Source organism: Parathielavia appendiculata, assembly GCF_033297405.1.
Source record: "Parathielavia appendiculata strain CBS 731.68 unplaced genomic scaffold N657scaffold_17, whole genome shotgun sequence".
Classification (NCBI taxonomy): Eukaryota; Fungi; Ascomycota; class Sordariomycetes; order Sordariales; family Chaetomiaceae; genus Parathielavia; species Parathielavia appendiculata.
The window spans coordinates 1-26,786 of record NW_026944236.1 but is presented as its reverse complement, the minus strand read 5'-3'; the positions used below and the strand labels follow the sequence as shown (position 1 = coordinate 26,786).

The 26,786-nt window shown below is 55.1% G+C and overlaps 9 protein-coding genes across 9 annotated transcripts in view; 5 read left to right on the top strand and 4 right to left on the bottom strand.

Annotated features, from left to right (window-relative positions):
- The window catches only part of N657DRAFT_649085 (uncharacterized protein), a 607-nt gene extending 496 nt beyond the window's left edge, over positions 1-111 (top strand). The window contains exon 2 of the mRNA XM_062793652.1: positions 15-111. The gene's annotated coding sequence lies outside the window, so the exon portion shown is untranslated. The remainder of the gene's footprint in view (positions 1-14) is intronic.
- An 8,068-nt stretch (positions 112-8,179) lies between these two features.
- N657DRAFT_649081 (uncharacterized protein) lies at positions 8,180-9,219 on the bottom strand. The gene has a single exon (XM_062793650.1). The coding sequence runs from the start codon at positions 9,129-9,131 to the stop codon at positions 8,607-8,609; it is 525 nt and encodes a 174-aa protein (XP_062644086.1). The 5' UTR covers positions 9,132-9,219; the 3' UTR covers positions 8,180-8,606.
- Positions 9,220-9,250: 31 nt separating this feature from the next.
- N657DRAFT_158233 (uncharacterized protein) lies at positions 9,251-10,159 on the bottom strand. Its single transcript, XM_062786004.1, has one exon. It carries the CDS (start codon positions 10,007-10,009, stop codon positions 9,371-9,373), a length of 639 nt encoding a protein of 212 aa, XP_062644085.1. The 5' UTR covers positions 10,010-10,159; the 3' UTR covers positions 9,251-9,370.
- A 268-nt stretch (positions 10,160-10,427) lies between these two features.
- Positions 10,428-11,691, top strand: N657DRAFT_636566 (PLP-dependent transferase; the record flags this gene model as incomplete). Its single annotated transcript, XM_062791435.1, has 5 exons — positions 10,428-10,596; positions 10,629-10,748; positions 10,813-10,967; positions 11,053-11,153; positions 11,202-11,691. 5 exons carry the CDS (start codon positions 10,428-10,430, stop codon positions 11,689-11,691), a joined length of 1,035 nt encoding a protein of 344 aa, XP_062644084.1.
- A 636-nt stretch (positions 11,692-12,327) lies between these two features.
- N657DRAFT_683668 (uncharacterized protein) lies at positions 12,328-13,321 on the top strand (the record flags this gene model as incomplete). The annotated part of the gene is made up of 4 exons (XM_062796590.1): positions 12,328-12,597; positions 12,656-12,784; positions 12,872-12,897; positions 13,072-13,321. 4 exons carry the CDS (start codon positions 12,328-12,330, stop codon positions 13,319-13,321), a joined length of 675 nt encoding a protein of 224 aa, XP_062644083.1.
- A 712-nt stretch (positions 13,322-14,033) lies between these two features.
- Positions 14,034-14,875, bottom strand: N657DRAFT_580017 (uncharacterized protein; the record flags this gene model as incomplete). Its single annotated transcript, XM_062789431.1, has 2 exons — positions 14,034-14,452; positions 14,548-14,875. The coding sequence occupies 2 exons, from the start codon at positions 14,873-14,875 to the stop codon at positions 14,034-14,036; spliced, it is 747 nt and encodes a 248-aa protein (XP_062644082.1).
- A 1,212-nt stretch (positions 14,876-16,087) lies between these two features.
- On the top strand, positions 16,088-16,868 carry N657DRAFT_625177 (Ribonuclease/ribotoxin; the record flags this gene model as incomplete). The annotated part of the gene is made up of 2 exons (XM_062790741.1): positions 16,088-16,397; positions 16,472-16,868. 2 exons carry the CDS (start codon positions 16,088-16,090, stop codon positions 16,609-16,611), a joined length of 450 nt encoding a protein of 149 aa, XP_062644081.1. The 3' UTR covers positions 16,612-16,868.
- A 2,461-nt stretch (positions 16,869-19,329) lies between these two features.
- Positions 19,330-23,134, top strand: N657DRAFT_625175 (DUF221-domain-containing protein). Its single transcript, XM_062790740.1, has 5 exons — positions 19,330-19,486; positions 19,552-19,790; positions 19,854-20,146; positions 20,203-21,696; positions 21,748-23,134. Exons 1-5 carry the CDS (start codon positions 19,436-19,438, stop codon positions 22,839-22,841), a joined length of 3,171 nt encoding a protein of 1,056 aa, XP_062644080.1. The 5' UTR covers positions 19,330-19,435; the 3' UTR covers positions 22,842-23,134.
- Positions 22,991-25,002, bottom strand: N657DRAFT_636561 (glycoside hydrolase family 51 protein; the record flags this gene model as incomplete). The annotated part of the gene is made up of 8 exons (XM_062791434.1): positions 22,991-23,173; positions 23,229-23,427; positions 23,505-23,870; positions 23,930-24,013; positions 24,094-24,139; positions 24,317-24,494; positions 24,533-24,794; positions 24,845-25,002. The coding sequence occupies 8 exons, from the start codon at positions 25,000-25,002 to the stop codon at positions 22,991-22,993; spliced, it is 1,476 nt and encodes a 491-aa protein (XP_062644079.1).
- Positions 25,003-26,786: the final 1,784 nt, after the last annotated feature.

Here is a 26,786-nt window from a genome sequence, read left to right as displayed (position 1 = left end):
CTATGATATGACGTTTATGTCAGGAACTGCGTCATTGTGATGGATCTGTGTTGACTGAGAGTCTCGCATTGAACATCAGTGCTCAGTCCGTGAATTTTGGTGCCAAGGAACCCACTCAGTTCAACAGAAGCTTTATATCCAGCCAGGAATGCGCCCTCTCTGGATCGTACGGTACAAAGTAAGCCCCTGTAAAGCCACCCTATGTGTTTTACTCCGTCATGGAAGCAAAGAAGGCCTCGCGAAAGGCCCAGAGGAACTCGAGTTTGCTCACCTGGAAGATATTGTTACGGGCCACGCGTTGGCGTTGAGATGATGCACAAGGCGGGGCAATGATTGACTAGATTGCTCCGAATGGAGAGCGAAAAGAAAAGAGAGAACTAGATGACAGGAAGAGAGGGCAGCTCTTATATGCTCCGGAACACACAGACACTGCCTGCCTCAGGATGACGTTATCATGATACCACGGCCGAGCGTTGCCGAGGCCATCATGGGCTCAGCCCATCACAGTGAGAGGAATGCGGAGGTATATAGAGCGTAATGTTCGTTGTACTCTTGGTAGTAACGCCTGAATTTGATCGAGTGGTGGCTTTCATGGCCGTTGTGAGAGACGAGCGTACATTTAGGCGAGGTGCGCGGGCACTGCCGATGGGACTCAATTCTGCTAATCACACGATGGGGAGAAAAGGATGAGAAGCTAGAAGAGCTCTCGCGATGCAGAGGTCACATAACAAAGCAGGTGCCGCCATATGCACTCCGACGTCAGGCGCCGTCACAGACGTCGAGGATGAATAACCGGTATTTGCCCTTTGTCCGGGGCGCTATATGGTAGTCAGAACAGGGAGAACGGCCGACACAGACAGGGTTATGCAGGAGGCCTGGAAGGAGAGGTGGCTGAAGGAACGAGACGGCCGGGCAGCCACGAGACCAGCCGACGACTTTGACCATCAGCAGGAGACCCTGTTCAAAGACAGGACTCTAAGGAGGCACGTGGGCCTGAGCAAGGCGAAAAGTTCACTGCTGGTCCAAATCCGAACTGGGGCTATAGGCCTGCGGGACTTCCTCTTCAAAAGGGGCGTCCCGGAGGTCTTGACACCTAGCTGCGAATGCGGAGAAGGGCGAGAGACCGTCGAACACCTGGTGATGTGGTGTCTGGCGCCACCATTGGCTCGAAGATGGGAGAGGGCCCAGGTTCGAACGTGTGGGGACTTTTACTCTATTCTGCAGGGAATGAGTCCTACAGCTGCACGGCTGACGGAGAGGATCCTTGGATGGCTGATGGATTCGGGGAGGCTGCCGATGTACAATCTGGCTCGAAGGCTGGAGCTGGAGCTCACGGTCTGATATCGCCCCCCCCCCCCTTTTTCGAAGGCCAGGAGGCCTTTTCCTTTTGTACTTGCAGGCTCACTCACTGACCGTTTTCTTGATCGCCGATACGGGTTTTTTATCCGACCTACGAGGGTACGGTTTTCCTGTATAGTAATAGCTGAAGGTCCGGCACGCCCTAGGGCATAGCGGAGTAGGAATAATAATATATGTGTCACGGCGGGACAGGCGGACAATCCAATGACAATTGTATTCGGGCTAAACTACAGTCTAAGCTCTATTCCGTCAGGTACGGGCAGGCTTGATTGTCAAGACGTAGCTCGAGGAGCTACGAACAGATCTCGCGGCAGCGAGGTGCAGAATATTTAACCCACAGGGGCCCGTGCTTTCCACATGCCGGGTTCCACCCGTGGGTCCTAGCATGCACGGCGCAATCGCCGTGACAGTATCCCCCCTCTAGGTGCGGAGCTCCGTCGACGCACGCTGCCAAGCTAGGGGCCAGGCTTCTCGGGATACCGGCGGTGGAAGTTACGGACCACCTCTTTTGCGTTCGTCAGGTAGTCTGCAGTCACCTCGGTAGGCTGGTCGTATCCAGTCCACTTGACGGTGTATTTCAGGCGAGGGCGACCTCCCCGGCCGCGGCGGTCCAGGCGGGAGTCCAGGACTTCCTCAACTTCGAACTCTTCTATACCGTCGACCTCCACCGGCGGAGGGGGGTCTTGTCGTTGGCCAGGCTGGGGGTTGTTGGCAGTAGGGCGGAGCAGGCTGACGTGGAATACCGGGTGGTTCTTCATCGAGGCGGGCAGGTCCAGGCGGTAAGCGTAAGGGCTAACAACCTTCGTAATCTTGAAGGGTCCTAGGTTTTTCCAGTCGAGTTTCTTCTGCGGGCGGAGTGTCTTGATGTTGCGGGCGTCGAGCCAGACCTCCTGGTCGACGTAGTACTTGTGGGCCGGCTTGCGTTTCCGGTTTGCGTACTCCTCCTGGCGGGCTTGGGCTATGCAAATCTCGGATCTTAGAAACTCGTGGATCTCCTTCATCCTAGATGCGAATTGTTCGGCATCCCTGGCTCCGGGGGTCTTGTCCGGCACTATAGGCTCAAACCCCATACGAGGGTGAAACCCATAGTTAGCAAAGAACGGTGTTGTCTTGATGCTCTCATTCAGGGCATTGTTCAGGGCGAATTCCGCGAGCGGTAGCCATAGGACCCAGTCATCTTGCAAGTAAGAGACGTATCCTCGTAGGTACTGTTCCAGGAAGCCGTTCGCTCTCTCAGTCTGGCCATCAGTCTCAGGATGGAATGCAGTTGACAGTAGTGCCTTCGAGACTAGCCGGCGGGTCAGGTGTTTCCAGAAGTCGGATACGAACTGCGGTCCCCTGTCGGATACCACCGTCGTCGGGAATCCATGTAGCTTCCAGACGTGCTTCAGGTATTGGTGGGAGACTTCTTCGGCGTCGCAAGTGTCGTTGCAGGATATGAAGTGCTTCATCTTGGTTAAGCGACAGACCACGACCAGTATTGCGTCGTAGCCCTCGCTCTTCGGCAGGTGTGTGATGAAGTCCATCGACACGTCCTTCCAGGCTCTCTCGGGGATCGGCAGCGGTCTCAAGACTCCTTGGCGGGCTTCGCGGGAAGCAGTGATCCGGGTACAGGTATGGCAGTTAGCTACCCAGCGTTCGACATAGGTGAGCATCCCAGGCCAGTAGTAATCGCGCGACAGGACCTCGTACGTGCGCGCTCGCTTCATGTGTCCAGCGATAGCGCTCTCGTGGTAGGAACGGACCAGTTCGGCGTGCAGCTCGGGGTAGTTCGGGACATACAGGCGGTCTCGGTAGTACAGGTATCCTCCACGGTCCTCGCACTCTGCGAGTGTAATGCCTGGGTGGCGGCTGTGTGACTTCCTCAGTGCTTCCAGGACAGACTTCGGCGTTTCGTCTGCTTCGTAGCCCTTGGCGAACAGTTCCTTGATATCCGGTGGCAGCAGCGGTGTATTCCTCTCGAGTGGTAAAGCAGGGCGAAGTGGTTCCGTCGAGGTGATCGTCTCTCCAGCTGGGGTTTCCGTTCTCGGCGGGGCTTGAGATCGGGTGAGGGCGTTGAGCTGTACGGGTTCTTCTACGAATCGAACTCGCTTCTTGGCGGTAGTTCCTGGACTGGTGGGGGTAACTGGCTGGTTGGCGGGCAGTTCCTGGACCGGTGGGGGTAACTGGCTGATTCGGGGGTCCAGATTCGAGCGCTTCAGGACTATCTGGCTTTGGTGCAACAGACGTTCATCCCCTTCTTTAGGCAGGTCTTCTGACCTCCTGGTCAGAGCGTCCGGCTTTGCCCCAAGTTTCCCAGGCCGGTAGGTGATCGTAAAGTTGAACCGAGATAAGAACTCGGACCATCGGGCCTGGCGGCGGTTCAGGAGCTTGGTAGTTGTGAAGTATTCCAGGTTGCGGTGGTCGGTGATAACTTTGATCGGGGAGCTTGTGCCTTCGAGTTCAGGTCTCCACTCCTCGAAGCAGCGGATGATTGCCAGGAGTTCTTTGTCGTAGATTTCGTAGTTACACTCTGTTGTCGAGTGTTTCTTGGAGAAGAACGCAACATCGTCTCCATACTGCGATAAAACGCCAGCGGAGACATAATCGGATGCATCAGTTTCCAGAACAATTTCTTTCTCCCAGTCGAACGGGGCCAGGATAGGTGCAGAGGTGAAGGCCTCCTTCAGGCGATTGAAGGATTCCTCGCAGCGTGAGTCCCACTGGAACTTCACGTCCTTCCGAGTCAGGTTAACCATCGGCGCAATGATCTTAGAGAAATCGCGTATAAAACGCCGGTAGAAGTTCCCAAATCCAATGAACGCCTGGACATCGGTCAGGCAGGTTGGTGTCTCCCAGTCTCTGATTGTCTGTACCTTCTTGGGGTCCATCCGGATGCCGTGGCGACCGACAATGACTCCTAGGAAGGTCGTCTCTTCCTTGAAGAACTCGCACTTCTGGATCTTGGCATACAGGCCAGCTCTTCTTAGGGCCGTTAGGACCTTGCGGACATGACTCAGGTGCTCCTCTCTAGTGCGACTGTAGATCAGGATATCGTCGAGGTACGCGGTGCAGAAGACGTCTAGATGCTCTCGCAGTGTATCGTTGATAAACCGTTGGAACGTAGCAGGGGCTCCGGTCATCCCGAATGGCATAACCAATGATTCATAGAGGCCGAACCTCGTTCGGAATGCGGTGAGGTACTCCTGGCCCTCCTTGATCCGGATATTGTTGAACGCAGAGATGATGTCGATCTTGGTGAAGTACTTCATTCCCTTCAGGTTGTTCAGGGATTCTTTCGTCAGGGGTAGCGGGTAGCGGTCGTTGACCGAGATGTTGTTCAGGCCCCGGTAGTCGACGCAGAAGCGGAGGCCTCCATCTGGCTTCTTGACAAACAGGACGGGCGATGCAGCAGCAGAGGCGCTCGGGCGGATGAATCCCTTCCTCAGGTTCTCTTCCAGCCAAGCCTTTAGGGCTTGCAGTTCGGTGCGGGACATAGCGTACAGCGGTCCGAAGGGCGGGGTCTTACCCTCGATCAGCTTGATTTCGTGGTCGTACGGTCGGTGCGGCGGCAGCTTGTCGGCTTCCTTGGGGGAGAAAACGTCCTGGAAGTCCAGGAGCTCGGGCGGGAGCAGTTTCGTCAGGTCTGGTTGTTCAGGTAGGGACAGCTGGCGATCGATGTCTTCGATCGTGACAGAGAACACTTTATAACCCTTACGGATGTACGCTGAGCAAGCTCGGAGGGATACGACCGCGATGTTGACGTTCTCCAGCCCGGCGGGGCGTGGAGGTAGATAGCTTGGGCGCGCTCTCTCTGGTACGTCATGTAAGGCTTTGATCCTGGTCGGTCGACTTGGGGTGTTACAGTTCGCTCGGCAATAGTCGCTCTCGAAGGTAAATGTATGGCTCGCAAAGCCGACCCTCGGGTCGTGCTCCTTCAGCCACGGCATACCTAAGACGACGGGGTAGTAGGCCAGTTGCGTCACGTAGAGTCTGATCTCTTTCTCATAGTGATCGGCAACCCTCATGCCAATGGCTGTATAGTGGGTGACGTTCCCACTTTCGGCCGAACGGCCGTCGAAGACCTCCAGCGCGAACGGTCTTCGCAGCTTTTTAAGGGGCAGCTCATGGGCCTCAGCCCAGCTCTGGTCAATAAAGCCCTTTCCTTGGGCTCCGGTGTCGGTCAGGGCGTAAGTGGGTAGCCGTTGCTTCCCACTCTCTAGGGTAACAGGCAGGATCATCAGGTTCGATCGTAGGTCCTCCTCCTCGCGGATAGAGAGACCTCGTACGGATGCGGCAGAGATTCGTAGTGTCCGGATAGCTTTATTCCTTCGAGTGTTTCCAGTCGGTTGGGCTGGCGTAGAGTCCAAACACCCATCGTCGTTAGGTGTCGGCACTTCATTCGCGCAGGGAATCGGAGTCTGGAGGCGACTTAACCCAGACTCGCCCCATTTACCGACGCTGAAGGGGTAGATGGTGGGCTCAGGGATCGGTCGGTGTCGGGGCTGAACGATCGTTCGGCTCTGGCGGTACGGGCTTGTATGTGGGGACGCGTGTCAGGTTCTGGGCAAAGAGCGACCCGGTGGTCCTTCGACCCGCACCGGTAGCACTCTCCTCGTTCTCTCCGCCCATTCGGTCGGGGCGTGCGCTGCGCGCTCAGGTCCATGGGGTCGCCCTGGTTCTGGCTTCTGGGAGGGTGCGGGGATCCACTTCTCGGTGATTCAGGGGTTGTACTGGGGGAGGTGGCTGACGCCTGTGCTCGCGCGGTGTGGTTGGGCCTGGTACGGTTGATTTGCTTCTGGTGTTGACGGTACCGGTTATCGAGGCTCTGGAGGTGTTGGGCATAAGCTCGGAACTGGCGAGACGGGGATGGGTTGTGTAGGAGCATGTCCTGTAGCTCCCGGGAGATGCCTTGGAACAGCAGAGGCGTCAGGCCCTCCTCAGACATCTCTCCTTCAAGGGCAAGGCGTTGGAACTCAGAGAAGTAGGTGCTAAAGTCGTCGTTTTTCTGCTTAAGTTGGTACAGCTTGTTCTGCGCATTCTGCACGCGGTCGGGGTCGCCAAAGGCCGCTTCCAGGTAGGCGAGCATATCGGGGTAGTCGGGAAACTGGGGGAGTCCATAGGCGATCTTAGGTAGCATCAGCTGGTACGCCTTCCCGGTCAGTCGGCCAGCAACGTATGTCAGACGGGCAGGGGCAGTCGGAAATCGGTCGGCATTGGCGATCATCTTGCCGTAGATCTGCTGCGTAAAGCGTCGGAGATCTGCGCGGGAGCCATCGAATTTGTCTGGGTCTGGGAGTCGTTCACTGATGATGGTAGATCCGGCATATGAGGAAGGAGCAGGCGTAGGAGTTCCCGGGGCGGTGCCTGCGAGCGCCTCGGCGGAGGGTTTCGCGATAGGCGTAGGTTCGGTCGGCGGGGTATGTTCGGTGGGGGTAGCAGCGGCGACGCGTTGGGCTTTTTCAACCTCGAGCTCTGTGATTCTCTGGACCATTTCTCGGTTCTGTTCGTTCAGCTGCTCTTTCTGGTAGCCAATGATCGCATCGCGTTTCGTGATTTTGGTCTGGAGGGACGAGACGGTAGCGTCGTGATCGCGGGCGACAGCACAGAGGGTAGCGTTTTCCTTCTCCAGAGAGGCTGTGTATCCGACCATGTTCCTTAGGTATAGTATCCAGCTCTCCGGATGTTCGCCGACGTGCGCGGCCAGATCTGCCGCGGTGTCGGGGTTCGCAGGAGGTTGCGGGCGGGTGGCCATCGTGTTGGAGACAATCGGCTAGTGGGTAGGAGCTACGTAATGTCACGGCGGGACAGGCGGACAATCCAATAACAATTGTATTCGGGCTAAACTACAGTCTAAGCTCTATTCCGTCAGGTACGGGCAGGCTTGATTGTCAAGACGTAGCTCGAGGAGCTACGAACAGATCTCGCGGCAGCGAGGTGCAGAATATTTAACCCACAGGGGCCCGTGCTTTCCACATGCCGGGTTCCACCCGTGGGTCCTAGCAGGCACGGCGCAATCGCCGTGACAATATGGTAGTCAGAGTGCTCAATCCACTCTAGGCCCACTCACTGTATTGGTAGTCCAGCTATTCTCGGTAGTTACGATGCGCCAGTCGGCCGGGAAGTTATACTCGGTGTACTAGTTGGCGAGGTGGTACTACGCGACTAAGATGATGAAGGGAGAGATAGCTAAGCGGAGGGTATTTGACACCCTGGATTACCGCTGCATATTCGCAATTGCTAGGCGACGCTAGTCTCGCCTTATGTAGGCCGTACGAGGTTGTAACTACCATGCCTATAACTAAAGATAATGCCCATTATAGAATCGACTTCAAGATAGTCGTAGTGACCATTCTTGATACAACAGCTCCTTCCTCGGAAGGAGTCTTATTGCACTGCGATGGGCTTGACTCAATGACCCTCACGATGACTGTTTTGACTGACCAATAGGGTATTGATACTGAAGGGTCATCCTGGCAAAGGAAGACCGTCACGGTGGCCATTTTCGAACCCCCCGGTGGCGCGTTATGGTTGATTAGACCTAGTGTTGGAAAGCCAACAGCCACAATTCCACGGTGATCACACAGATGATGGGAGCTTACAACAGTGGGTTTGAGAAACTCGGAGCATCCCAGATGTTCTTGATTGAAGGTTGTTCTTCTCTCATGTCTCCAGCGAAGGGGGAATCGCCCTGACCTCGTTGCCCAGCGCCCTGGTTACCCCTCACGTTGCCTGACGCTCAGTTGGGCAGCCATGCATCCAACAGCAGGGCACTTGCAGCTGAGCGTCCGAAGTTCCAGTGCCACGACTTTCCAACACCTAGGTACTTGTATCAGGGATTGTAGAACCTCCTAGCCCCCCTCAGGATCCCAGTACCATTCGACAACGGCAACTTTCAACAGGTTCATTTTTTTTAAAAAAAGTAGTGAATCGCGGAGACTTTGCCCTACGCGATCCCGCAACGGCAACATTGACGGCTAGCATACATTTACCGAGGAATAAATGAATGATGACTCGCAGCAGCCAGACGAACGACTTCAAAGCGTTCCAGTACATCCCGGCATAGTTATGCTAAATCTGATGAATCTACTTGGGCCATTCTCGAGAGATGAAACATCCTTCCACACTCCTAAAACTAAGTCAGGCACGACTCAGGCTCCACGCATACCTAAGGTGAGGTCAACCCCAGCAGACTCCTCCTCCTGTCCCAAAACATTGTCGCAAGCCAAGCTAACATCTGATAAATCCCAGCTTACCCAGGCAAACACTCAGGGGTATCTCGCAACCCCGGGCATCTGCGCCTCCCTGGTCTGCGAGTAAGGCGTGTACCGTGGGGTAGGAGGGAAGTGCACAGGCGGCGGCACAGTCGCCCATGTTCCCCGGTGGTGTCGGTGCAGGTTCCAAGCGGGCGTGCTGCGCAGGACGACCTCGCTATTGCTGAAATCGCCGTCGTCGTAGTACATGGTGTCCTGGAGACGTCGCCGTCGTCGGCAGCAGGACAGGCAGCAGCAGATGAGCAGGACTAGGAAGGCAAGGCCAAACACAGAGCCTAAGAGCGCGCCGAGTTGTTGTGGGTTGAGAGCGCTTCCTGAGGGAGATGCTTGGGCAATGGGAGTCGTTGGTGTTGGGTCAGGGGGTGGCGTCGTGGGGAAAGGGATAGAAGTGGGAGTTGAGGTCGGGCTACCTCCAAGTGTGACGATGGTTGTGATGGTGGTGGAAGGCCGCGTAAGAATCTGGGTTACGACTCGAGTGCGCACTTCCAGGCTCCGGGTAATGTCCGCTGTCACCTCCATGGCGGACCTTGGGAGACATGTGGAGAGGTGACGAAGGCGATAAGTTTTAAATTAACTATAGAAAATCGAATTTACCAGCTCGCCTCAGGATCCGGGTGCTCCGTCTTAAGAGGTTTCTCGATGCAGTTGACGACTCGGTCTGTTATCCGACGCAAGAAGTTCCCGCGTTGAGAGCACACCATTTGCAGCTGCACGCCATATCAACAAGGCCTATCACTGCGCAGTCGGCGAATGAGCCCTTACCCATTTTTCGGCATCAGGCTGCCACAGCCGCATGTGCATGGCCCGCACACGGCTTGATGTTGTCCTACTGGCTGGCGGGATGCGCCGATGCAGACTATCATGCAGTTGGAGGGTGGCCGTGCCGCTAGGCTTCCAACGAGTTGACCTGGTGAGACTAGAGACGACATACAATATGCCGGCAGGAGCGGGGGGCGGGTATGTCCTCGGACGCTAGGTGCTGGTGCCTTCCGTCTGCCAGCTGTCCAAGCCAAGAGAGGTAGAAGGGTGAAACAAATTTCTCGCAAGACTGCTAGTCTTTCCTGTTTCCTGCCTCCTGCATCCTGCCTGTTGCCGTTTTCGCCTGACTGCAGCTCAGTACCCAACCGATGGAACCTACTATACCTGCACGGGCGCGGCATTGTGCGGCATTGTGGGTATTGGCGTGAAAAACTACAGTACCTATTAACGTCCAAGTCCGGCTTATCGGCCTGCCAGATGCCTCTGAGCATATAACTGCCTGGATCTTGAGGTTCCCGGCAGGCCGATATGTTATTATGCATTAATAAGGTACTACTCAACCATCTAATGACCTCAGCCTTCCACTTCCCTCGATCCAGTTGCATCATGAACAGACAGTGATATGATGAAGAAGTCATCGGCGGTTCAGATTGACTAAAATAGTCATACTCCTTGTTGCCGTGAGAATGTAACCCCCTTCTTCTTCATTTGTCCGAGCCCTTTCTTTGTATTTGTACCCCTACCTCGACGTTGCTTTCAAGATTAGTGGCTTACAATATGAAAAATGGCGTCTGTAGCCCGTGAACAGGCCTCGCGCAAGGCAATCGGCTCGTACTTTATCGGACCACTAGCTGAAATTTTGGACGAGTTCCGCAAGAACAGCATGCAATCCTCAATCAGTTACAGGAGACAAGGGAGAATACTTCAAAGAGGACGCTATGGGTTTCTTCCTGAGCCATACGATATATCCAGCAGTGACCATTGTTCTAGGAACAAGGCTATTAGTGTATCCCGCAAAAGGTCCGGGACTTAAAGGCCTTCCAGGGCGCCAGAGCCATGTTTGCCAAAGCTGTGCGGGATACAGCCAAGATGCTGGGCGAGCAATCGATCCCGCTCTGGTGGCCGCGGTACCAGGCTCACATGTGCACCAACCTGTCCATGCCCGCCATGCTGGGCTACCTCATGGCCATGATGTACAACCCTAACAACGTCGCTGTCGAGGCGAGTTTCTGAGCACCGTGGCCGGGATCGAGGTAGGGGAGCAGTTGTGCGACATGTTTGGATACAATCTCGATCCAAACAACACCAAGTGTCTGACCGGCTGGGGACATGTCACCTGCGACGGCACCGTAGCCAACCTCGAATCGCTTCAGGTTGGTAAGCGCATCTTCTAGTGCCGTCAGCTTTTATGTTAGTGACTCCTGTAGCCCGCAAAATCAAGATCTACCCCTGTCGAGGCCCAAGGCGATGGACGATAGCGACGGCCTGTTAAAGATCATCACCGAATCGTTCAGCGTCCGCACCTGCCAGGACCGAGTGAAGAAGTTCCGCGAGCTGAGCTCGTGGGAGCTGCTCAGTCTCAAGCCCAAGACGATTGTCGACATTCCTGAGCAGCTGCACGACGAGTTTGGACATTAGCCCTGACTGGCTACAAAACGCGCTTGACCGGTACAACATCCAGATGGTTGGAAAGGAAGTTCTTGAGAGGCACTTCAATATGGACAAGCCGGCGCAGTACGTTGTGGCGAGCACCAGGCACTATTCGTGGCCCAAAGACGACTGGTGAGGACCAGTAGCCCCTGAAGAGTTTCAATTGCTTCTCAGGGCTAGTTCTTGGCTGACTGTGATATCAGAAATCTTGGGCATCGGCTCGGGCAACTCGGTCAGCGTCGACGTCGATGAGAACGCCCGCATTGACGTCGACAGGCTCAAGGAGCCGCTGGCCAAGAACTTAGCTGAGGAACGGCCCGTATACTTCATCGTCGCCGTCATGGACTCGACGGAAGAAGGGGCTGTCGACCCGCTGCACAAGATTCTCGCCCTCCGCCAGCAGTTCCAGGCCAAGGGCTTTTCGTTTCCTGTTCACGCCGACGCCGCATGGGGCGACTACTTTGCGACGACGCTTCCCCGAGGAGACGACCTACTGCTCACGTCGGCCCATGTCGGCAGCCTCGCAGGTCGGGACGGGTGGGACGAGGGAATCGTGCCGAACCTGCCTCTGCAGGTAGATACGCAGAAGGACCCGTATTCGTTGCGGTTCTCCGACTCGATAACCGTAGATCCCCACAAGGCTGGCACTCCCTACCCATGGGTGCCTTGACACATCGCGATGGGAGGATCAAGGACTTCGCGACTTGGACAGGCCTTGTCCTCTCTCGCGGGTCCGTGACGAGCATCGGCATCTTTGGAGTTGAGGGGAGGTGAGTTGATTAAATACGCCATGAAAAATTTGCCCATGAACTTACGATGAGTTCATGGCTGACCCCTAACAGCAAGCCCGGAGCATCTGCCCTAGCAACTGGCTCTTGAGCCAGTGTATCTGGCTGGACTAAGAGGGGTACGGAGCTCTACTGAGCGAGGCCTGCTTTAGCTCGTCTCGTGTAAGTGCGCACATTCCTGATTACCGGCCGAGACTGACTCGACTAGTTGTCTGCCCTCTGGGCAGCCATCGCCAAACCCACAGACCAATTCACTTTCGTCCCCTTCAACGCACTGCCCTTCTGAAAAAGAAAGCGCAATTCGCAGTGGGCGGAAAACTAGAGGCACCGGATCCTAGAGGAGATTATCAGCAAATCCAACGAAGACATCGTCAAGCACGACAAAGACCTGGACCAACGAACCAAGCCATGACTTTGCTCCGCGACTTCGGCTCGAACCTCAACATCAACGCCTTTGAGCTGAACTGGAAGCACGAGGACGGCAGGCTCAATGAAGACGCAACGAAGCCAATTATCTCATGACGCGCGTCGTGCAGAAGCTCTCGGTGGAGTCGCACAACGTCGAGCCTACCCATATCCCGCTGTATCTGACGTCGACACCCTTTTTCCACGTCCTGCACGGCAAGTGTGTCGCCAAGTTTAAGGAGCGGCTTGGTCTGGAGGAATCGGAGGAGCCGCTGATGGTGCTTCGCAACGTCGTCATGAGGCCGCTGGTTACCATTTCGACCAATGGCAACTTCAAGATGAAAGAGGAAGAGTCTAGGACTATTGTCAAGAAGGAAGTCAGGGTGACACACTCTTTCCCCATTTTTCCCTCTGGGAATGGACAATCTAACCCCTGAATAGGTCTGCCAAGCTCGCAACTCCATCACGCCCAACTTACACAGCTTCTGGGCGCGCGGCAGGGACCAGATCTTCCTGTCGTACCGCCCCATGTTCCACATCGCCAAACACCGCCGGCAGATCTTCCTCGCCGTCAAACTTTGACGCGGCCGGTGCCGAAGTCTACCAACAGCTCAAAGGCAACACTGAAGAGAAACTAACGGTCAAGACATCCGACAGATCTGCCTAGCCGAACTCTTGGACAAGTGGGCAACCCGGCCGAGAAGGACAAAGCCGTCTTCGAGGGCAACCTATCGACCAGAACCAAGTCAGTTACCCCCCAAGTGCCCCCTTTCCGCCATTCCTACAGTACCAAGTTACACGTTCATGTTATGATCCAGGCTCTGGGCTTATGGTGTCGCTCTTGTTAATACCTCCAGCGGCGTCGTGAGCCGGCCCACCACCATCACGATAACCCCCGTCCTCAAGAACAGACCCCTCGACGCCACTTACCCGTCTTGCTGCATGCCCTTCTACCTGTACGGCAGCCCGCAGGAAGCGCACATCGACCACGTGCTGGTCCGCAGCCCCGACATCGTGCTGTCGGCGGACAGCGTTACCCTCACCCTGGACGACGGCAACAATGGCGACGATGCAGTGGTTCTGCGATCAAAAAGGGGGCAGTGCTGAGCTTGAGGGATGTGCACGAGGCGAGCATACAGCCGTTTTCTTCGTGGGTTGAGGACCCAAAGAGGCAGAAAGGGGGCTGCTTCTTTTTCCAGTCTGGGAAGAAGTTTGAGGTTTCGCGTTTGGGAGGATTTGAGAGAGCCAGAATTGGGCGCGAAGGGGGTGGTCGAGGAGGTGAGGAAGAAACCGGTGCTGGCCACGGGGACGGTGGAGCTCAGGGACGAGGTGTTGGTGGGTGTGGAGAAGGTGAAACGGGATCCGTTCGCCGTCAAGGAAGATGGGAGAGTGGGCAGGTGGAGGGAGTGTCTTGAGGAGATTGGAAAGGGGCGAGCGGGACGTGAATTTGCTAGGGGCTGACTTGCACGTAGAAGCGTTGGTAGGGGGTGAAAACTGATGCAACGCGGGAGTTCTTTACCGTCCTGATCCACATGTGCATCTACTTGCTCCCGACCATGGCACCACCGTCATTGTATGGTCAATGAGGAATGGCAGGCGAATTTTGTCGCCTTCGTCTCTTTATAAAACTGGAAAGAATGGCCAACTCGCCTGCCACTTTATCGCATGGCTCGAGAGTCCTGATCACTCAAGAGAAGCAGTTTAGAGCACTTCACACGTCTGGTGTGATGCGCTGTGGCCCAAAGGGCTCTCAATCTTGCCTTCTGAATATAAGGATCTTTAACAGCAGGTTGACGTCCTGTCTTTACAGCCTCTCCATTCAGCCACATGCGTCTTGGATAACAGCATCATCTCCGTGCCTATCTCGGGCTGCCCTCAACTCATCCCTCCATGCCGTCCATCTCTCCTTGCTGAAGCCTCTCCATCCCCGGTCGGCGTACTTGCTCCCGGCAACGCCGCTGTTCCCCTGAAAGGTGCGACCATCTCGGCACAGTCTCCGGAGCCGTTCCCCGGAATAACGGACCCAAATATCGGCGTGCTTGACCGCCGACGCAAGGGCCGCTGTCTCGAGAGGTGCTCCCTCAAAAGCGGTCCTCATGGTCCAAAGTCCAAAGAGCGAGAAGTCAAACGGATGCTGTGGGTTATCTGACCTTGCTAATGAAGTCAGCTTCGCGAGCAAAGCGGCCCAATTCTCCCACTTTGAACGGTCCTGCGGTATGGCTGAAGGGTCACAGATGTCTTGATCGCCTTTGTTAGCTACCACTAGTGGTGAATGTCGGGACGGCTACGTGGTGCGTAGTGAATAAGTCAAGTATTTAAGGGCTGTTACGAACCGAAATTCCACCGATCCCTTGCAACCCAGCCAAAAGACGGCATGTCCTCCCATACGAAGCCGCCCTCGTACCTCAGCGGCCGCCCCTCTGCATCTGCCGCGGTTGTTTGCTGCAGCTGGCCCAGGAACTCGAGCAGCCTGCCCTGCCTCTCGCCTGGGGTGCATCCAGCCACGTCAAAGACTGCGTTGAAGGCTTCCCAGAGGAAGTCCCCAATCGAGAAGGGGGCAGACTTGGCTCGCTCGTTGAATGTGTGCACGGCTTCGGCGACGGCATTCTCGGTCGCGTTGGGCTCGGTCAGGCCCTCGAGCACATAAGTTATCGTGCTCATTCTTGACCCTTCTAACAAGGAGTAGTCGGACTTAGAGTTGGGGAGGTGAGCATAAACGACCCAAGCAACTTTGGAGGATGGTTGACTGGCCGGGTGTCGAACCTGGAGGGCTTTTTCGAAGACGTTCATTGGGCACAATGACATCGAGCAGCAAGAAGTGACCAGTTCGCTAAAACTATGCAACCTCGTGACATGTGATGATTGCTGAAGTGAACAGTAATACGTGTAACGCTTGCATTGAGAGAGAGAGAGAGGGAGGGTAGAGAGTCTCGAGGGCGCGATGCGCCCTCTATATATATAGAGTGGCTTGTGAGACCCTATCATCGATTCCAGCAAAGATGACTGCATAGCTCGGCAATGTACCTAAGGCACCTACCCCCCAGGTACTCGTTAGGGTTCCGAGAACGCCGATCCAACTACGAACCAAAGCTCCGAGTCGTACATACTGTGTACGGTACCTATCGGGTCCCACCGGCACTAAATACGCTATCTGTACTGTAGGTACCAGATACCTGGGCCTTGCTGAGCCGCTTAAGAGTTATGCAAAGTTGGGGTTGCCTGTAAATATCCTACCCTGGCAACAGGTCTGTAGAACAGAGGTTCTTAATGCTCCGTTTCAAACCAAACATTCTCATAAAACCACTCTCCAATAATCCCTCTCATCGTAATGTAAGTAAGGTAGTTTAGCGTGCTCTAGACGCGTCCATGTTGCTTCTGGAGACATCTCAACTTTGTGCTGAATGCCAATCCCGTGCTCCCGACTAGAGAGGACTCGGGGACGGGCGCTGATGCGAAGGTCCTACGTGTGGCCATTTCCTCCAAGGATTGGGCGTTCTATTAAAAGTATCCACAGTGGTAGGTCAACTTGAATAACGCCTGTACTTTGCCCATCAAGACAGGAACCCCTTCGTGAGACCGAATACATCGTCAGGAGCACGTCATACCCAAGGCGCTATCGTCATTAATGAGGCAATAGTTCCGTGATGTTTACACAGCTACTACATACCCCAGCTCTATGGAAGTCAGCCAATCGTTCGACGGGGCATGAGTACCGGCAAACCTCCAGGATTTCATACCGAACTCGGTAAGGTTATAGATATAAGCTCATAGCAGCGCCGTCATCTCAGCTTCCTCATTCCAATTTCTACGTGTATTCCTCACCTCAGCTAATTCACTCGGCTTTGTCGACCCGCTTTTCCCTGTTCTCCAGCCATGTTATACTACCTCTTCACGCTCTTCTTCGCTCTCGGTGTTGCGGCAGCCCCTGCCAATTTCGTCCTAGAGCAGAGGCAACCTGCCGATGGCATCCAATGCGGAGACACAATTCACAGCCAGAGGAATCTCGACCGAGCCTTTTCATTTGGCTGTTGCCTCGACGCGAGGGGCCTCCAACTGGGAGCTAATAAATACCCTCACAACTTTGCGAATCATGAGAATCTCGACTTTCTGGAGGATGATCAACCAGTTGAAGGCCCATACAGGGAGTTTCCCGTCCTCAGAAGCGGTCAGCTTTACACAGGTGGTGAGTTATTCTACACCCCGGACGGTTATATAGGACATATGTGTTTGTGTAAGAACTTAGCTAATCCGACTCAGGTGCCCCTGGCCCAGACCGCGTCGTGTTCAAACAGACCAATGGCGGCTGCCAGTACATCGGTGCCATGACCCACACCGGCGCGGTACCCCGTAATGCATTTGTTTTGTGTGTCCCGCCTCCACCTTTATTTGGGGCCTGATTCCAGCGTCAGGGCAACGTGGCCTGTGGTGGTTTAGCTGGTATGTTGGTCTTGCGAGGATGACTGTATCTATACCTACCTGTAACTTAGGCTCAGCTGCTCCCTCGGTTTTCGCTTCCCTCCAACATCATGGTTACCGTGACGTATACACTGATTCCGTGTCAAGCAGCACCATGTTGAAACTGTTAAGATTCCGGGTGAAGCTAGACGAGAAGCCTAAGGCGTTAGGTATGTATGTCAGTAACTTAAAGATCATTAATTCCAGACATCTCATGCTAAAAGGGGATCACACATTGAAGTTCCCATTACTGATCCGTATCGATTGTCTTGATCGCTTGCTAGGTACGAGTACTGTGTTAGATCCCGGCAACACTGGTAGCATGCAAGTGAGTCGTCTAAGTCTTTACTCCTCCTTCTATAGTATCCGTCGTTTCTGCCAACATGCCGCACCAATGTCGAGTCAGTCTCAAGGAGCAAAGCATGCCAATGTCTGCCGAAGCCGGAATGTGCACTGAGCCAGGAAGTGAGACTGACGATAGCGATACGAGTCAGCAGCTGCGCAGGTCTGGAGTGATCTTGCCCGGAGGACATACTCTATACGTGACAGCGGTCAAGGTGTGACTGCAGGCTGCAGACACGATCAGTGGTAAAGGGAAGCCTCTGTCCGTCGCCATGCTCCAGAGATGGCTTGCACATGCACCCAAACTCAGCTCGGAGTGCTTCGACAGTTTACTCATCGACCCAGGGTAGCGGCTTGCGTGGTAGTGCGAGCCACCACCTCAGGCTTTGTGCGCCATTGACGTCGGAAGAAGATTTTGTAGTGTCTGTGAGGAAAACCGAACATTCAAGCGGCAGCCTCTCCGACAGGATAAATGTCGTCCAGACGATCTACATCCCAAAAGACCAACCCGGTCAAGAGCGAATCGGCATAGCCGGCTCAGGTAGAGGCGGATTGATCCTGAGTCACCATATCGTAGCACGACCAGCCAGCCGTTGGCTGGTCAAGCGATGAAGCCGATCCGGGCTCGGGGATACCCGCAATGATGGCCCATTGCCGGACGGCCAAGTTTGTCTGACCAAACGAACAGCGAGTTCTCCCTGGTGTCAATGGCTGCCAAGAAATACGAGGTCTGAGTCGTGGATTGCAGCGGCGGAGAAGAAGCATGATAGAACCTCTGGACAAGGCGGCGCCGGTCACGGTGCTCCTGCCGAAGAAAGCGGAGAAGCTGGTGAAGTCCGAGACAAGTTGCGCTTGAATGTACAGGTTGACTTGGCGATCGTTGCCGCATCTCGAGTTGATGCAGATGCATTTCTCGAATTGCTGTCGCAGTATGGACGGGCGAATCCCCTGATGATCTTCCGCACCATTGAATGAAGACGCAGTAGCCTCGAGCTGATGAAGGAAGTCCGATTGACTTCCTCGAGGATCAACTTATGCTGGTGACGAAAGTAAGAGTGCAGTGTCAGTATCTCCCGTATCTCCCACGACATCCAGGTGGCCCAGAGACACAAGACCTTGAGCCGTCTCGCCGTTTCCTCGCCAAACTCCTGGGTCGGGGGAACATGAAGAAGGAGTTCAGCAGTTGGTCACGGTAGAAGGCATGGTAAATGCGGGCCCTCTCTGTGGTTGACAGCTGCGCCATGACACGCCCCGCCTCTTCTGGCAACAGAAGCCGGAGTGGTGAATGCCGCTCTCGGGGGCGTTGTTGGACGTCGCTCGCATGACTAATGATCGATTTTTTGTCAACCTGGAACACACAGAAGTTTTGCAAACCTTAAAGGACTCAAGATTGGAAGGAATTCGATTAGGGCTAGTAGTGCAGTTGTGATAAAAGCTCGGGAAGGGAAAGAGGCACCAGGAAGGTACGGGTATCTCAACGCCTCGGGCAGGAATTGATTTGATATTCACCTGGTGATTGATTACGTTATGTCCGGACTTTGTAGTTACAGGGAAAGGCCCGTGGGATATTGAGCCCAACAAGCTCACCAACCTTGCCTCACGCTTCGGTGTCGGCCACGACATCTAAAAAATCAACTTCATTCTGTTCTTGCCAACCGTATCGTAGTAGAATCAAAGTTTCTTGGTTGCTCTCTTGCGTCGATAAACGGCGTTCGACAACCCTACCCTGCAATTTCCAAGCGGAAGCGTGTTGCTAGGCATTCTCGTCGCGAATCACACATTGAAACCGCCAGTACGGCAATGAGCCTCTTCAATCTGATCATTGGTCTGCAACAGCCACGATGGCGCATTTTGCAGAGGATTCCGACCTGTGCCGGTCGATCGCTCAGTTCCAGCACAGATCATTGTGCAGCTCAACTTGTCTCACTTCTGATTCCACAAAGCGTTCCGGCGACAAACTTCGTCGATTGCCTAGTCATGTCGCCTCCATGCAGCGTTCAGGGCGCTCACTTCAACTTCCACCTCCCTCAGCCACCCCGTGCGCAAACGTTATCGCCGAGCGATCGTAGATATGGCGAGCGTTCTGCCCCAGAATGTGGCATACAACCTTAGCCGCGCTAATCATCGAAGGCTTGCCCCATCCGACACTGATTGGCGGTTGTGGCGGCGCTGAGAAAAATGAGACATGCATCAACCCCAGTCCGGACGCTCGCCAAGAGCTGACTGAGCCCAGGGATCTTGGTGGACCTTTTCTGCTGCGATCCGCACCGAGTCTTCTCTGCTGCCGTCTTGCGCCTTCTCGAAGCTCGGGACGCTACCGCTAGCTTAACGGCCGACAACTGCGACTGCACACTGCACCATGGTACAGCTACTCTGCAGTCAGAAGCTGGTCTCGCCGTCGTGATTGATCCGCGAGACGCCGCCATGGATTGGCTCGCCCAGCTCCCCCGTCTCGAGAAGCGGGTGCTCGGCATCGTAGGTTTGTCCAAAAGGACCGAACTTTAAGTGATTGCGCCGCTGCTGACCTGTAGGCCCGACAGAACGAGAGCGATGACCCAAGGGTCGGATCCGGACGGAACGACAGCGACGGGGGCGGCACCCTCGTCCACTTCAACCCGAAACCAAAGGAAGATGAAGCGGCATCGCTGCAATCGTTGGGCAGCACTTTCTACCCGGTCCTCATCTACTCGGCCATCTGCTTCCTCATTTTTCTGTGGTTCCGCCGGAAATGTCGCCGTGTCTACGCTCCCAGGACGATACCGTCCCTCCGGAACCCTGAGTGAGTTCTACTTGGTATTTAGCTGTGCGCTGTGCGGCAGCTTGTCTGATCAGTAACCTGCAGACATTCGAGCCCGGAGTTGCCTGGCGGCTGGTTCGACTGGATAAAGCCCTTCTTCACCATCACGGATGACTACATCCTCAACAACTGCTCGCTCGACGGCTTCTTCTTTCTCCGCTTCCTCAGGGTCCTGTCTATCATCTGCCTTGCCGGCGCCTGCATCGCCTGGCCCATCCTGCTGCCCGTCAACGGGACCGGCAACAACGGAATGCAGGCCCTCGACACTCTAACCATAGGAAACATCAAGCTAGTCAACAAGCTCTACGCCCATGTCGCTGTGGCATGGTGTTTCTTTGGTCCGTTTGCTCACCCGCTGTCTCGATAGAGATCACTCGCACTAACTTCGTCACAGGCTTCATTCTGTTCATGATTTGCCGGGAATCCATCTACTATGTCAACCTGCGCCAGGCCTACTTGCTTTCACCAAACTACTCCAAACGGCTCTCCTCAAGGACCGTCTTATTCACGTGCATTCCAAAATCGTACCTCGTCGAGGCAAAGCTGCGGAAACTGTTCGGTGACTCGGCAAAGAACATCTGGATCGTCAAGGACACGAGCGCCCTGCGAGCCCTGGTCGAGGACCGCGAGGAGATTGCAGACCGCCTTCAACAAGCTGAGGTCAGACTGATCAGACTAGCAAACGCCGCACGCCAAAAGCATCTCAGAAAGCATCCGGCATCTTCCACTTTGAATACCCACCTCAACCAGGCCGGGACCTCCACGCCCGACGACCCGTTGCAGAACGATGCAGAAAAAGGTCAGGTCATTGACAACACCATCCAGTTCGCCGTGCGCCAGCTGTCCGTCCTGGATAGTCCGGCGCCGGACAAGCCAGCAGATCCGGAATACACGCACCCGTACGGCCTCGATCCCTCCCTGCCGGATGTTCGAGGCTCGGTGGCGGCCATGTGGATTCCAGTCCAGGCACGGCCCTACCACCGCCCGCTCACAAACTTTGGCCGCCGAGTTGACACAATCAGATGGACGAGGGCAAGGCTGAAGGTGCTAAACCAAGAGATCTGGAAGCTCCGGCGGAAGTATCGCGGTGGAGACGGCTCGTCTCTCAGCGCGGCTTTTATTGAATTCGACTCGCAGGCCAGCGCACAGGCGGCATTCCAGATCCTGGCACACCATCAACCCCTGCACATGTCACCTCGCCATATCGGTCTCCAGCCCGACGAGATCATATGGAGTGCGCTGCGTATCCGCTGGTGGGAGGCGATCATGCGCCGCTTCTTCATGATGGGCGTCATCGCCGCGGCCATCATCTTCTGGTCCATCCCGTCTGCTTTCCTCGGCATGGTAACCAACATTGAGTCGCTGAGCGAGATGGTCCCCTTCCTGAGCTGGATTCTCTTGCTTCCTGGGCCCATCTTGGGCGTCATCAAAGGCTTGCTGCCGGCCCTCGTCCTGTCGTGGTTGATGGCCGCGGTGCCGTGGATGCTCAGGTGCTGCGCCAGGGTTGCTGGCGTCCCTTCACACGCGTTGGTCGAGCTGTATGTCCAACAAGCGTACTTCTTCTTCCAGGTTGTGCAAGTTTTCCTCGTCACGACGATTACATCAGCCGCCTCGGCCGCCGTCATGGACGCCATAAAGAATCCGCTGATGATCACGGACATGCTCTCCCAGAATCTGCCCAAGGCATCCAACTTCTACCTGTCATACATCCTCATCCAGTGTCTTGCCGCCGGCGCCGCGCGGCTCGCCAACTTTGGCGACCTCATCCGGCATGAAATCATCTCGAAGAGCATCGCCAACCCACGAAGACGCTTTTACCGTTGGCGTAAGCTGAGCAGAATTCACTGGGGGAGCGAATACCCCCGGTTCACCAACATGGGGGTGATCGGTTAGTCTATTCTGCAGGTAACCCAGTGAGCGGCGAACTAACCGAGTCCAGCCATCAGCTACTCTTGCATTGCGCCCTTGATACTCATCTTTGCCGGACTTGGAATGTTCTTCATCAGCTACATCTACCGCTACGGGTTGATCTACGTGTATGACTCGGGCCTGGACACCAAGGGGCTCTTCTATCCGCGCGCCCTGATGCAGCTCATGACAGGGCTGTACATTGCCGAGATCTGCCTCATCGGTCTCTTTGCCCTCAAGTTAGCATTTCCACAGCTGATGCTCATGGTCATCTTCCTCATCTTCACCATGCTGGTGCACATATCGCTCAACGACGCAGTCACGCCGCTGCTCTACAACCTCCCCCGAACGCTGGCCCTAGAAAAGGACTTAGTTCACGGTCCTATCGCGGAGGACGAGAGACCAGGCAACGATACACCCCAACCCGCAACCGAAACCCCTGGCGGCCTGGCTGCAGATTACTACAATGTCTCCGATAACGACGACAACGACGACAATGAACTTCCCAACGACCACCCCAACCACGACCTCGACACCGACATCCAACTGCGCGGCATCGAAGGCAGCAGCAGTCTGAAATACCAGATCACCGAGTGGGCCAAATCACTCTTCAAATCCATCTTCAAACCAAAGCCCCCGCCACCACCTAACCTAAGTCCGCAACCTCAACCGGAATCCGACCTGACCCTCATCCTAACCCGCATCAAGAACTTCTTGACCCCCGACCCCTCCCGACCGCCCAACCCGCTGTTAACATTCCTCCATCCGGAAATCTACCAAGACTTTCGTGCCCTGCAACCCCACGTCAACCCGGAACCGGGCAACGTGGAACTGCCGGCGAACTATGCCAAGCAAGCCTACTGGCCGCCCGAGATGTGGGTGCCGGCGCCGAAACTGTGGATCCCCCGTGACGAGGCGAGGGTCAGCAGGCAGGAGGTGGCGCATTCCAAGGGGTTGGTGGCGGCGTTCGATAGGGCGTGTTGGTTGGTTCATCCGAATTCTGGGGCCGGGAAGAAGGAAAGGAGGAGGAAGGTGGGGGGATTAAGGATGGGTGGTGGCGGGCTGGGGAGGGTGGTCTGTGACTTTGAGGAGAGTCCGTTGCATGAGGAGAGGGTTGTTTATTGAATTGGATTGGGAGTACATCCGTCAAGATATATTATCATATGATACACGTAGTGGGGGGACGGTAGTTCTCTCGGCGAAGGGCCCTGAATATGCGGTTTCATAATGATACCAGTGGGTAGGTAGTGAGGAGTTTGGCACTTGCACATGTGTCAAGGTATAACTTCGTTATTGACGGTGGTGATGACGACGTCCTTGTTCTGTGGCGTGTTGTGTGCCCAGGGGCTGTCGGCCGACAGGACGGTGAGTTTTGCCTTGGCGCCGGGCTTGATGATCGGGTACGAGACGCTGGGGGTCGTGTCGGCCGGGTCCGCCGTGAAGGCGATCAGGTCGGACTGAGGGTTTGTGTCAGAACTGTGTTACTTAGCTTGGGTAAGGATCAGTACTTACAGCCCACTGGTAGCTGTTCAGATTTTGGAAGAGCGGCGCAAAGGTGGTGCCCCAGATGCGATCGCCGTTGCGCTCGGCACCCAGAAGGTAGACGGCTTCGGCGACGGAGCCAATCCAGTTGGACCACTGGTTCTTGGTTGCGTTCCAGTCGGCGTCCTCAACCTTGCCTGTCAACGTGTTGTTCTGGATAGTACCGTACCTAGAAATAAGAATGCAGCCGTTAGCTCGCAGGCACGGGGCACGACAGACTTGAGACGGGGGAGGGGTCACACTCACTCTCCGATGATGATGGGCATTCCGGCACTCCACCTATCAAACTGGTCGAACTGGGAGACAAAGTAGTCCGGACGCGTGTACAAGTGGTAGTCACGGCCCGACTCCTTGTACATGTACTCGGCTGTGGAAGAGAAGATGAAGATGTCGGGGTACTTGGCCTTGATGACATCGTAGAACAGGCGCAGTCGGTAGCTCTTGTACGAGTCCAGGCCACCCCAGAGGTGGTCCTCTGCCCAGTGCATGTATTCGACCAGCCCCAGACCGTCCGTGTTGTAGTATGTCCAAGTGCCCAAACGGCCGCGCCGGTCAGTTAGGGGACCGACGGTAGCAGTCCAGTTCCAAACGTTGGGGAAAAAGTCACCCTCGCTATTTACTCTCGATGTAAGTAACTGTTCTTTCTTGCATGCTGTCTGCGGATGGCTTACATGTTGTTACCGCCGGGAATTCGGAGAAAACTGGGCTTCAGATCCGCCAGCTTCTCCATTAAGTCCCGCCGCATACCGTTGGGCCTAGATGCATAGGGTCCGTTATGTTAGTAACATTAACGTGAAGACGGACATCACGGGAAGCTGAAGTGTGCCTGGCTCACCTGTTCTTGTACGTCTGATACCGGAAGGTATCGCGCAGGGTTAGAGCTAGGTGTTATACCCCACCATTGGTGGGGTGGTTGTTTGTATGTAGATAAGATAACGCTGCCCCACTCTGGATCGTGGGATATCTCCCACCACTGCAGTTGCTGCTTGCAACTACCAGAGGACGACATCCTGACTTTTCCCCGAATACATGGCATTTGCCCTCTTTTCCCAGCATACGGCTCCTTTCCCGTATCAACGTCGGAGGGAACAGGCTGATCAGGTTGAACTTGAACTCGGTCTTCTTCCCGGAGTGGAACTCTAGCACGAAGCTGTTGTTGCTGTTTGCTGCGCTCTTGATCGGCCGGAGCTCATACTTGTGCTGCGTCCAGGCATGAGCAACCGATTGGACCTGATACTGGTTGTGGCCAGCGTCTCGTTGGTGATATTCGACACCAGGGAGACAGTGAAGCTCCCGCCGTATGCGCCGTACGAGTAGAAGCTGCCGCTGTACTTGTTGGTCTGTTTGACGTCGATGCCCGAGTAGCCGGGGTTCTTCAGGCCCACGGTGCCTTTCCCGCCTGTCACCTTGACTGAGCGAGGCAGGGCCTGCGACAAGGGCGTCGAGGTGTCGAGCGTCAAAGTAGCACCGCCTACCGCGCTCCAGGAGTCAAGCGTGCCGTTTTGGAAGGCCCGGTTCCGGATCAGCTCGGCGTACCTGGAAGGGTGAGCTCGTGAAGAGGTCACTGGGGTTAGAACAAGACTTACAGGCCACCGTCGCCGCTCTGGTTAATGTCCTCGAACATGATACCATACATGTACGGAGACGTGGCATTGCCGCCTGTATTGGCGACCGACAAGGTCACAGCTGCTGTGGCCCCTGCGAGCCCCAGGAGCGCGAGGGCCCGGAGTGAAAGGGGCATCATCTTGAACAGCTTCTATGGGGCTAGCTTCGCGATGGTCAGTCCTTCTCGACGCTGCACAGGCAGACGTGGCCGTTTGGCGAGCTTCTGGGCCCTCGTCAGGCATGATCATCGTATATCGACGAGCCGGGCCGCGCCAAGTTGTCCATGTCCAAGCGAGTTTTCGACAACCGTGGTACACCTTCCTGAACGATGTTCGAACATCGGTCCTGCGCTATAAATCTCACTCGTTCCCGTCACTTGGGTCAGCTTGGCACTAAGCAAGGTTGTCCTGTAGTGGATCTCGGAATGTAGACGCGATAGCTGAATCTCCCATGGCCAGCGCGGGGTGAGGCAACAGATGAACGGGGCCAAGAAACAAATAACCATGCGCCCCAATCAGCGTGAATTATCATTGGATCATCAAGGTCGTGCTGCTCGCCGGGAGATGCAGCCTGCGTTGCGGCTGTCCAGGCCAAATAGCCGGCTCTTGCGGGCATGTTCACCCCCCGCTTCCGAGAGACAGGATCTGTAACCCAAGGACCGGGTTTCCTCAACATGAAGTCAACCTCGGGAGTCACGCTAAGTGAGGCTGTTGTTGGCTCTTACTCCTTAAAATGCCACCGAGCATTGCTCCAGCACATCAGTGCAGGACTCCAACGCCGGCTGATGATGGAGACCCAATACATTCATTCAAGTTCTCGATGGAGCTATTCTGTTTCCCCAAACCTTTCTGCTTCCGTATGGCAGTGTGGATGAGGCCTGAACGACGGGCAGCTTCCACCAGCTTCACGACCAACGTCCTCCACAATCCAGTTCCCGTCACTCCCTCGAGGATGCTGGCGACAGCCAACAATTTCCAGGGGAGTGATCGGGCTTGGGAGACAAAGCCAGTGCCCAGAAGGACTATGCATGCGCGAGAAACTCCAGTTGGCCAAGTCCAGCACGAGGGAAGACACCCAAGCAGCAGAGGAAACACCCAACCCTTTATGGACTCTGAGTGCCCGGCCTGGTGAACTAACGTAACTGTACTTTCTCTACAACAACAGAAAGAGGAGTCGACTACTCGGTAGCTGAAGGGGCTACAGCTGGTAGCAACAATTAGAAGCTCCTTTGCACTCTGAGAACTGACTCACAGCGCTAATATGAACACTATCCTCGGGATTGTAAGCTAAGCAGTGTTGTGGTTGTAGTCTCCCCAGTCATGCATCTCTCATGGAATACGACAACAATAGAGTTCGTAATGCAAGATCACAACTGCCTTGCGTCTTCTCGAGCCACCAAGCTCACTGAGTTGACCAATGACGTGTGGCAAATCGTATGGTAAGTTGGTGTCATATCAACAAACACCCCTTTGACAGGAATGGAAAAAGGTTTGGTGAGGGGCATCTCCCACTCTACCATTCTATGTGCAAACCCACTGGCATTGTAAATGGAGATACCTTATGCAAGGATACAAAGCCTCCTATGATGCCATGCCCTGATCGGCAAAACGACGATCATCAAGACCCTGCAGCCGCGAGAACTCTGGATGACCGTACATACAAGAATGCGAAAATATGACTCAATGCAACGAATATCACCCTTACCGAGAGCGAAGATCTAGACTACAAATAGGGGTATGACGCCAACGGGCGTTGAAGAGGCTGAACGCGGTGTGGTGGCACGGTTGGCGAAGCACCTGCAAGGTTACCGCAGCGGGGTTTTGAAGGGGGTGAGAACGCTATTTTACAGCGCTATGATAGCTTGAAAAGTTTTGACAGCGCTGGCAACTAGCATTCCCAGTTCAACTAGCATTCCCAGTTCAA